The sequence below is a fragment of the Nematolebias whitei genome, chromosome 7, assembly GCF_014905685.2.
Source record: "Nematolebias whitei isolate Nwh7 chromosome 7, NemWhi1, whole genome shotgun sequence".
Classification (NCBI taxonomy): Eukaryota; Metazoa; Chordata; class Actinopteri; order Cyprinodontiformes; family Rivulidae; genus Nematolebias; species Nematolebias whitei.
Window position 1 is genome coordinate 13,824,743 of NC_056504.1, and position 10,657 is coordinate 13,835,399.

Below are 10,657 nucleotides of genomic sequence, written 5' to 3' on the forward strand. Positions count from 1 at the left end.
GGTGAGGGTGGCTTCTGGGTAATACCAGATGGCTAGGCCTCAGACTGACGAAGCCTCTTGGATGAGGAGCGAAACGTTTCTTTTTAACAAAAAAACGAAGTCCAGATGACATGATTCAACCTTTTTTGTTGTTATATACCTGGATGACTGAGAAAACAAACTTTGTACTCAACATATTCCTTCTCAGCAGCTTGTCTTAAAGATATTCCAGAACATTCTGGTGGTTTGGAGAGAAACATCACGCTGTGAGACTGGAAGTCGACTTAAAGTGTCTAACAAACTACTAGCATGATGTAGTCCACATGTTTTCCGCCTTGTATTTGTACTATCCTTCACATATTTGAAAATGACAGGAAATCTGATAAAACTAGCCATTTTCATTGTCGGCAGTAATTTAAATAAAATTCAGTTTTATGTTAGTTTTGATCAAAGTCTGAAAGAGCCGCTGCAGAGGGACCAAAGAGCCACATGTGGCCCCAGAGCCGCATGTTGCAGACCCCTGGTCTAGTCTGTAGCAGTTGTAAAATGTTTGTTTAAAATCATCCTGTCTGTTACTGTGTGTGTGTGTTTCAGAAGGGGAGAGAGGCCCCCCACCAGGTCAGCGTGGACCCTTTCAGAGAGCCCTGTCCATGGACTCTAAGCCCATGGGGGAAGAAACGATGGTAAGAGGTGGACTGGCAGCAAGACGGAACGTTCCCCGTCCCCCACTGCTCAAACAAGAGAACATGGACGCTCCGCTCCGACCTGGAACTTTGCCCAATGGGTTTCCTGGAGGAATGGGTGTGTGTCCATCACGGAGCAATCCAACAAGTAATTCTAACTCCGCTTCACGTGCCCACCATCATCTGAGTACCACAACATACGCAGCATGCAAATATCAATACAAAGTGTCCATTGTTGATTAAACCCACAACCTCTGTGAAAATACAGATGTTTAGAGTGCTGCATGCTTGCTTATCAAACTGAAATGTTTTGTTCAGGAGGTGTAGGCAGAGGGGTTCAACAGCGCTCCCCCATGGCAGGCCCAGGGGAATGGGGCATGTCCAGGTCTGGCAGCAGCCCGGTATCAGGACCTGGACATTCAGGCATAGGTCAACCCGGCCAGATGGGAGCACCCATGATGAGCCGCTCCAACAGTGCACCTGGAGCCACCAGGTCCATGCTGCAGCAGCAACTCATGGACATGGGTACGTCATGTTATAATTGTTTTTTATTTAAATAATTAAATTGATCATTTAATAGAGCGAGATAACGATCTGAGATGTGAGTGTTGTTTTTTTTTAAGTATAGTTTAATCGGTTTATACGATATTAGTGTGAGCAGATGAAACTGGCACTTATTGGTAATTATGTCACATTTTCTAATAAACCAGTTTCTGTTCGGTGTCCACCATAAATTATAATAAAACTATTTTCTGTTTATAACTGGCAGAACTTTCTAATTGTATGTGACCCACTGCTTCCTCTAAAGGTCCTAATGAAGCGAATATGGGCATGAGTCCGTTTGGTGGACACGGACCCCCACCTCAGTCCCCCTCCTGGCCTGACTCTGCCATGGGGGTGGACAGACCACAGAGTAATACAAGCAGGTGAGCATTATGCAGTTCATCGTTCTTCATCCTGCTCCTCCGATGCGTCACAGTTTATGACTGCAGCCATCTTTGACAGATGTAACTTAATACTTTGTGTCACTGGTTGGGTTAGGGACCAGTTTGTGCATCCTCTGGGGGAACCACTGGGGCCCCTGGCCAGTAGTGACAATCCAAGTGATGAGCGGGCCCTTCTGGACCAGCTGAACTCTCTGCTCAACACCACTGATGTCGTGGCTCTACAGGAAATTGACCGAGCCCTTGGCATCCCTGAGATAGTGGGGCAGGTAGGAGAAGTGTCAGTGGTTCTCGTGCAGCACGTTTCTGTTCATGCTGTTGTTGTGCTTGAGTTTGTTTACATCATCGGTTTTTGTTAACCAGGCACAAGGACCTGAAGGCCACCAGCAGGTCCAGGATCAGAGTCCAGGTCTGTGTCCACCATCAGAGCCCTTCCCTGGGCTCGACTCCTCCGTGAACATGAACCAAAAACCCATGTATGGCCAGGGCTACCCGGGGCCACCGGGGCCCCCGTCTATGGCGGTGCAGCCTGGTTATGGTGGTAGCACAATGCAGAGCCAGTCTCCTGGAGGCTTCAACCCTATGATGAATCAGATGGGCCAGACAAGGGGCTTCTCTGCCATGGGGGGCATGAGCAACCCCCGTGCAAACATGCCAAGACTTCGTATGATGAATCCCACCCAGCAGCTTCGTCTGCAGCTCCAGCAGAGGCTGCAGGGGCCGCAGGTGATCACACACAGCTACCCTCAGAATACATATTTAAATGTCACGTCTCGTTGTTCCTGTTTGTTTTAAACACCATAAATCCAACCGGCTCACTGAGCTGTGCTTCGTTACTCCTCTAGCAGTTTATGAATCAGTCACGCCAAGGCATAAAGATGGAAAATACCCCCGGAGAAAACCCCAGCATACGTCCAGGCATGCAGCCTGCAGCAATGAGTGGTCAGGTACGTCTCAGCATTGTACCCGAGTACTCTATTTAACTTTACGCTCTTCATGGTGGCAGCCAACAGCACAGCTTATTGACACGAAGCGTTGTGTCTGCAGTCTGGGTTCATGAACGCACAGATGATGGCTCAGCAGCAGCACACCATGCAGATGAGGAGGCAGAGGATGATGATGTTGATGCAACAGCAGCAGCAGCAGCAGCAGCAGCAAGGTCAGGCAGCAGCAGGAGGCTTCAGCCCTCCTCCTAATGTAATAGCACCTATGGACAGCCCTATGGGAGCTCCCCCCATGAGCCAGCCTGGACAGCAGGGCTTCAACTATGGAGGTAGCTATGGTGAGCGGACTGAGACAGTTGTCTGCATCGTTCCCTCCTTCTGCAGACGCTCAGTTTACTTTTGTATTTACAGGAATGAACCAGCAAGGGGACTCTTCCTTCATGTCTCCAGGAAGTAGTCCTCCCAGAAACATGATGCAGGGACGAATGAGTGGTCCTCCTCAGAATGCCATGATGCCGGGGATGCAGGGAACTCCTCAGGGAGGACACATGTACCCATCTGGAGACATGAAAGGCTGGCCACAGGGAGCCATGCCACGTAATAAGTGTGTATCAACACATTTCCAGCTGTTAGATGTTCTAGGGTTGTTTAAAAACCTGATGTTTCTAAATACAAATGTTTCTTGATGTTTCTGTCCAGCCCATATCCTCAGCAACAGTTCACACAGCAGAACAACCAGGGCCAGTTTGGATCCATGATGATGAACTCTTCGATGAGTGGACCTGGACCAGTCGGCAGTTCTGGTGCTGGTCAGCTGGGCCAGATGCAAGGCCAAATAGGCATGAACCCAATGGGAATGGGCAGAATGCCAATGGGACCTGATCAGGTACGGTAATACATTAAACATTTATCTTTACACGCCCTGGAGGGTTTCACTTTAAATCTACTTCTTCTGATTTTGCAGAAGTATTGCTGAGGGACTCGTGGCTGAAACAGAACGGTGGAACAGTGGGCTGGACCATGATAGGAACTAAACACACACAAACAATAAAAAAAAGTGATAAAGAAAACTCAGCACAATGACTCGGCTGCAAAAGAAGCCAGCCACAAGGACTTGACTCGTGCTCGGTTTCACTTCAAGTGCAAACAAAGAAAAGTCCAGTGTGTGTTTAGCGGTCTAACTTGAAGCTGTTGGGCAGTATTCAGCATCCCAGCCAGCCTGCAGACAGGACGATGGTACATCTGGCTGTGGCTGCACTTTACCAGGAAGCTTCTTTGGGGGGAAGAGAGATAAAATGATTGATGCAATATTTTTTTATCATTACAGCCTTACTAGAGATTCAATGCCTTTGCAAGAATTGGTTTATTCTTTTCTTTGACTTCTCCTTTGAATGCTCTTATCTGTTTTGTCATAGAAAGCTATAAGCACACGGTTTACTGTAATGTTCTGCAGAGTGGAGCAATAACTCTTGATGCTTTCCACTGTGAGCATCATAGACCCTGTTTTTCAACAAAGGTACTGCAGTATTAGATGTCTCAAATGTCTTCTGTAATTATGAATTGTAAATATTCAACTAAATATAACAACCATGCTTTTTAAAGGCCAATTCTTGCACAAAATATGAGACCCGGTTGTGTTTTTGTTTCTCGTAGGTCAAAGCTGATTTGAATGATTTGCCTGTTTTATTTTTTACTTTTGCAAATATTTTAGGCACATTTGTGGTTTTATGTTCTTGTCATTTTCTAAACCATTTCCCCACAAAAGCTATGTACATGTATTTTATCTTTTACCAAGGCACTTTTTATCAGAGTATCTGATGCGTTGAACCTCTGATACTGTTTATAGGAAGGCGGTTAAAGACGACATGAACTAGTTAAACAGATGATTTCTGTGTGGGTTTTGTTTGCAGGTTTTTATTTTTTCTTCAGTTTTTGTTTCTCCACCTTTTCGCAGCAGCTCCTTCAGCTCAGTTTGGTTCACACGTGTTCTTTTGACTGTTATCAACTCGCTGGATCTACCTGTTCAACGTGCGCAATCCAAAGATATTTTTCCACATCTGTGTATAGTTTGAGGTTTCTGGTGTACATTTTTTATAAGGTGTGTATGTTTTATTCAAATGGTAAATGGGTACATATCATGGCTGTGTCTAAGCGTAGGATGGTTCTGAATGTGGAAGACGTTGCTCGCCTGTCGGAGGTCGAACCGTGCAGACTGAAGACCTGAACGTCTGAATCCCTGCAGTGAGGTTTTAAATTCAGGAGTAAAAAAAAAACTTTCATTATGAAATACCAACAGAATGAAGTCCACTTTGAAACATATCAACAATTCATCTATTTTTCAGGAAGCAACATCAGTTTATGATCAGATTTTGTTACTTCAGGAAAAAGGAACCTGTAGAGTTGAATGAAATACAAAAGATGTTTAGTTTTTTTGTTTGTTTGGAGGATTTAAGATGTGGTTTTACAGGATGTATATTACAGATGTTTTTCTGTTGATATTCGTGTAAATACAAGTTTATATTTAAACACTCTGGCTCTGTTGACTCTGATGACTCTCATTCCACTTCGGGATTTCTCTGCACTTGTTGCTGCACGAGCAGATACCAGCGAGTGTTCCAGGTGTTCTCGACGATTCGTCAGATCTAATGAGGAAATGCTGCGTTCACACTTTCACATGGGGAAAGTTCTGCTGGGATTTAGCCACATTATTGTCTCTCTTGAAAACTGCTCTTGAGGTCTCTCTTGAAAATGAGTTCTCGTGGCTCAATGAGACTACCTGTATAAATAAAGGCTAAATAAATAAATAAAATAAAAATTGTTACTTTAAAAATAACGATCACTATTGCTAACTTTACAGTTATTAAAAGAATGCATCAGAAAGGGGCTGTGATAGCTCGGTGCTGCGGTCTAGTAATCCTAAGGCTGCAGGTTCGAATCCAGGTTGTGTCCTGCATGAAAGAATCGACAAATCTTTCGTGTTTGGTTGGCGTGGCGACCCTGAGGAAGGGAGCAGCCTAAAGAAAAAGAAAAATTCATCCAAAATGTTCCCGTTGAGGCAGCAGGCGAATGGAGCCACTTGTTGCTGTTTGACCTAACCTTGTAAATGACACGATGCCCAATCAGGCTAAATCTCTCCAGATGTTTTTGTGCTCAGTGTATTTTTTGTGAATGACTTTCAGCTACTACCACACCAACTTGTAGCTCAATGTTTGTACATTTAACTGACATCGCAATTGGTGTGTTTGTTAGGGTTGATCAGCTGTGGAGAACATCTGGGTTGGGTTTATTTCCAAACTAAATCAGTTGCAGGTGGACATCTAATGGCTGACTGTTTCATTAAAATTCAATCTGTAGTTCATGAAATATTTTGTTAACAGAAGGTATTACCTGTTGAAGGCAAACAAGGCTGACTTCCAGCAGGTTTTAGGCAAAGGTGTAGCACTTAACGTATGTTTTGAAGACGACTTTCAGCTACTTTCACCTCATTTTAGCTTAACATTGTAAAACTGACAAGACATGGAGACATTTTTGTGTTTACAAATATTGATTAGCTCTATCAGCTCTCTTGAAATTATTTCAAAAGCTACTTAGTTATAAACACCAAATGGGGATCTTTAGACTGTTTCATTGAAACTCAAATGGTTCGTGAGATATTTTGCTAACAAATGGTGCTGAATAACCACTAAAGTTTCTCACGAAGATGTTGGGCAGTGTGCATCCCTCAGTGTGTGTTGTGAATGACTCCCAGCTGCTAACATTAATTTTTACCTCATTATCTGTAATATTAACTGAGTTGAACATTATTTCAACATCTGTGGCGGCCATTTTTAATTTGATTGTCTCCAAAAAGTAACCAGCTAAAGAAATACAGCTGTTGATTACTTTCTGAAGGTCTGTTTTTAACAATATTAGTACAGTGTGAGCTGTCTTAATTATGTGAACCTCTTTTCCTTTTTAATCAGTTTGTTGCAACATTTAAAGCAACGTTTAATTTCCGTGAACTTTACTTCTGCAGCATTTTAAACAAAAATATATTGTATAGCCAGGATAAAATAAACAAACTGGTGTCAAGCATATCTTAAGATCTCTTAGATACATTACTTAATCATCAAATGATTTGATTTAGGAAAAAAGTCAATCAAAAGCAGCTTTCTTTGATTTGCTTCACTAAATGACCAGAAGAGGGCGCCCTTGTCCTCAAATCAACCTTTTCTATAGAAAAGGCTGCAAGTCATCTTCCTACCGCAAGAGGGCGCAAAATGCACGAACAAATATTTTAAAGGGGAAGAAAAAAATGTTTATTTTTGTAGATTTGAGGATTGAAATAAACATAAATAACTTTAAATTAATAACTTAATCTGAAACAGAGCCCTAATTTGATTTATCTGTAATATAATTTAAAGCGTAGAGCTACTTTAGAAGCCACAAAAGTGAGCATTTTCATTTTCGTCACGTTTTAATATTAGATATATGAAGGATATTTACATGTGCCACAAAGATAATGAGCCCGTTTTAAACAGCGTGGACAGAGGAAATAACACAGATGATTAAACATCGTGATGAAAGCCATCAGGGAGTGTGTGTTGAAGTCCGGCTGAAGGCTGACAGCTCGCGCGCTCAAGCCTTGTTTGTTTTAGTGGATGTATTAATAGGTAATTTACTGCATGCAGGCGTACTGTGGGAATCTCTACCCGAGAGCAACTCTGTCTTGTGTTTTTCTGGCCCGGTTCCCGGCCCATCTGCGGCCTGGCCCGTGGATTACTGTTTGTTAATGTTTCAATCAGCTGTGTGTTGAGGAATGTGGAGCTATTTAACCTGAACTTCCCCAGGTGTGCCGAGGCGCCGCTCAGTCTGGGCCCCTCCGCCCTCCCCTGCCCTTGGCACAAAGCTATCACACAAACACACACACATATACACACACACACACACACACAGGCCACGCCGGGCTGCAGCTGTGCGCATCACACCGCAGGGAAATGGGAAAAACATTGCACCAGGGAGACAGAATAAATCTTAAACCATTCGCCTGGCCAGAATTCATTTAACCCCCGCAGTGCTGATTTACACCACAACACACTGGAACACCAGATTAGTGGACATGTGAAATAAATATTGCATTTATTTCCTCATAAATGTCTAATTTTGTTAGACTTTTGATTTTATTTTGAAGTTTATACAAAATTCTACCAGTTTGTCTCAATCTTGCTGATTTTGAGTGAATTCTTCCTGTAACGTGATCATTTATGACCCAGAGGCAAATGATCCATTTGGACAGGAGTGATTCCCACCAGCTGTGGTTTGATGTTACCTGAAATGACTCGACAGCTCCTGGTGTCAGAACAGTTTTGTGTTGAAACGCAGTGGGGCCAAGTTAAAGTGATCTTGCTGTGCAATCAATTTTTAATAACAGACACAAAAGCAGATGAATTCTTGTTCAAAAATAGTGTTCTTGTTTTAATAAAAACACAAATAAAGTACATTGTAAGAAAACAATATCTTCACATATCTATGGCATTGTAATATACAATACAGTTTTGTCGCTCAGGAATCTGAGAAATTATTATTACTTTTACAAAATTGTTGGAATTTCTTTACATGATTTTTTACACGTAATATAAAAGTGTAACAGACATGAAGTTGCTTTTAAAAATAATAAAAAAAACTATGAGCAGCACGCTGGCTGCTCCGAGCTCGTCTTGGTCCTCCGACTGACCCGGTCTACATCTGGACACCGCGGGCTGGTCCGTGTCCACGGAGGAATCGAGAGCCGTGGATGAGTAACCCCCTTTGGGTCTGAGGGTGTCCACTTCTAATAATTTTGTGGGGAGGGGGATGAAACGTCCCTACAGTTCAAGGCTCTGGGCTTCGATGTGGTCCAGAACAAGAGTCACATCGAGCCGCCTTGTTCGTTCTTCACGGGCGCACGCTGATGATGATGATGATGATGCTTCATGGAGGCTTTAGCGGCACATTATCCTGTCGTCTGAGCATCCGTTCTGCTGAGGGAGGGGGGAGAGAGAGAGAAGGAAGACAAAATGATCAGTACATGCTGGCCAAGACATACAGAACCAAACATCCGTCACTGGAGCGAAAATGCGCTTTTACGCACGAACTTGGCAACTTTACGCACGCGTATTAAACAGCAGGTGTAAGTAATACACGGGTGTAATTTGCTGTAGAGAACACTCGAGATCCATTTACGCTACATGCAAGCAGATATTCACCTCCACTGAGATGCTGCCGAGTTCAGAGTTCAGTGTGGTGAGCGGAGTGCGCGGCGCGCCGCTCGCTGAGTGCTGACGGCTCTTCTCCGGCTCGTCCAGCTCGACCTGCAGGTCCCAGATGTAGTCGATCACGTGCTGGAGGATCTCCACCTTGCTGGCCTTTTTGTTCGTGGGCAGGGTGGGCACGAGCTCCTTCAGCTTGCTGTAGCAGCTGTTCATGTCCTGAAGAAAGACGCTCATCTGCTCGTCCAACAGCGGGATCTTGCACTTGGAGATGCTCAGGCTCTGCTCGGACAGACCGATCTCTCCACCGACCTTACTCTTCAGGGCGCAGGTAGATCCGACAACTTTCATCTTATCTGTTTGGTACAGAAACGCAGCTTTCACGCAGGCTTGGAGTAAATCAGCTTTGTCCTCTCAAGAGATGTTAGCAGGTCAGTGTTGACAGTCCGCAACGTCCACATGGAGCGTCCTCCTCCCGCTTTATAGGAAGGAGAAGCGGTCGGGGGCGTGTCCAAGCGCTCCAGTTTGAAGAAATACAGCCAATCAGAGCGCAATCTTTATGTTAATGAGGCGGTCCGTGGCGGACCCCTCAGCCAATGAGGGCGCTCGGCTGGTTATCGGAATTTACAATCTGTTGGAGGGATGGCGTTACAAATGGAAACAAATGTGTGTCTTTTATGGCTAATATGTGGGAATCCAGCTGTCCACGGCTTGGGGACTCTGCAGGTGTAGATGTCCTGGGGACAGTCAATGGGTGGCTGAACGCTCGGCTGTTTACTGAGGATGTGTGTGGGATGGGACCGGCTGAATGGGATGAATGCTTAATAACAATTAGGCTGCCACAGTGCCCCAGATTGGCCTTTCACAAAGGTTCATGGTGGTTCATGGTGCTGCAGATGTGGCGGACAATGCTACAGTACGTTAGGGAATTAATGAAGGGGGGATTAGTTCAAGTTGACGACTTTAGTTTGGAAAAAATTGTTTGAATTAATTTTACCTGATCATTAAAGGTAATTGTGATGTCTGGTCAAATTAAAAAGACAAAGTAAAACATTTATGTTTTTCTCATATTGATGGTTAATGTGTCCTTAAATCAAATAATTTATTATAAAAACTTGTTCATGAATATCAAAACCAGTTGTTTGTCCACCTTCGATGACGGGCAAAGTGACTGAAAACGGGTTGAAACTAAACTCAAGATCAATTTAATCCCTAATATTTATTTTTGACAGCTGCCACTCATTCTTAGTCTCTAACAGCAGATTCACTTGATATTTTCTACCTGAACGTCTTCGCTGAGCTTCAGCACTTGTCACATTCAGTCGTATTTGCCAAACTAACGTAGGTCAACAGTGACTCTCAAGCTGTCTGTGGTTCTCAGTCATTCAGCTTTGTTTACATTGGCTGCGTACCCACATTTCATAATTGCATATCAATATATCTGGAAAACTACTGGAGTAAAATCTCTCAAACGGCAGTTCAGGGCAACTTTTTTTGTGTGTTTTATTTTATAGATTTCAATGAGTGCCTTTAAAATATGTTTGAATTGGAAACATCTCTGGATAAAAACCTGGAGAGTTTTAAAACTCAATGCTCTCTTTATCCTCATAAAATCCACTTTTGAAAAAAAAAAAAGTCACACGTCTCTTTTTACAAGCTGAGGGAAAGTGAATGTGAGCATTCCTTCACATGTTTCTGCACACTCAGATCGCATCGCTGTGTTCCTCCTCCTCCGCCTCCTCCTCCTCAGTCCTCCTCCCAGATTGTCCAAACAAGCCTGAGCAGACTGGCAGGCGCCAGCGCGGTGACGTCACCCATTCATCGGAGCCTTGACGCCTGTCAGCCTGGCGCCGCTCGGGCGGTCTCCATGGAGATGTCAA

The 10,657-nt window shown here is 43.9% G+C and overlaps 2 protein-coding genes across 3 annotated transcripts in view; one reads left to right on the plus strand and one right to left on the minus strand.

The window, feature by feature from the left end:
• The window catches only part of LOC119411725 (nuclear receptor coactivator 3), a 27,558-nt gene extending 23,298 nt beyond the window's left edge, over positions 1–4,260 (plus strand). The window contains exons 13-22 of the mRNA XM_037678643.1: positions 574–810; positions 981–1,187; positions 1,471–1,588; positions 1,704–1,875; positions 1,970–2,332; positions 2,452–2,553; positions 2,654–2,879; positions 2,962–3,154; positions 3,250–3,436; positions 3,515–4,260. Of these exons, the coding sequence (XP_037534571.1) occupies positions 574–810; positions 981–1,187; positions 1,471–1,588; positions 1,704–1,875; positions 1,970–2,332; positions 2,452–2,553; positions 2,654–2,879; positions 2,962–3,154; positions 3,250–3,436; positions 3,515–3,526 (1,817 nt within the window). The 3' untranslated portion in view covers positions 3,527–4,260. The remainder of the gene's footprint in view (positions 1–573; positions 811–980; positions 1,188–1,470; positions 1,589–1,703; positions 1,876–1,969; positions 2,333–2,451; positions 2,554–2,653; positions 2,880–2,961; positions 3,155–3,249; positions 3,437–3,514) is intronic.
• Positions 4,261–7,983: 3,723 nt separating this feature from the next.
• On the minus strand, positions 7,984–9,230 carry id1 (inhibitor of DNA binding 1, HLH protein). Of its 2 annotated transcripts, none has more exons than XM_037679273.1 (2): positions 8,775–9,230; positions 7,984–8,546 (listed from the first exon to the last, which is right to left on the minus strand). In XM_037679273.1, the coding sequence occupies exons 1-2, from the start codon at positions 9,126–9,128 to the stop codon at positions 8,511–8,513; spliced, it is 390 nt and encodes a 129-aa protein (XP_037535201.1). In that variant the 5' UTR covers positions 9,129–9,230; the 3' UTR covers positions 7,984–8,510. The 2 variants fall into 2 exon arrangements, with proteins under 2 accessions (XP_037535201.1, XP_037535199.1); XM_037679271.1 differs by having other exon boundaries at positions 7,984–8,549.
• Positions 9,231–10,657: the final 1,427 nt, after the last annotated feature.

Excerpts from the sequence above, each read along its gene's own strand:
- id1 (XM_037679271.1), bottom strand. The coding sequence starts at position 9,128 with ATGAAAGTTGTCGGATCTACCTGCGCCCTGAAGAGTAAGGTCGGTGGA. Across the intron at positions 8,550-8,774 it reads TCGGCAGCATCTCAGTGGAG|CAGAACGGATGCTCAGACGA; the intron begins GTGAATATCTGC and ends CCCCTCCCTCAG.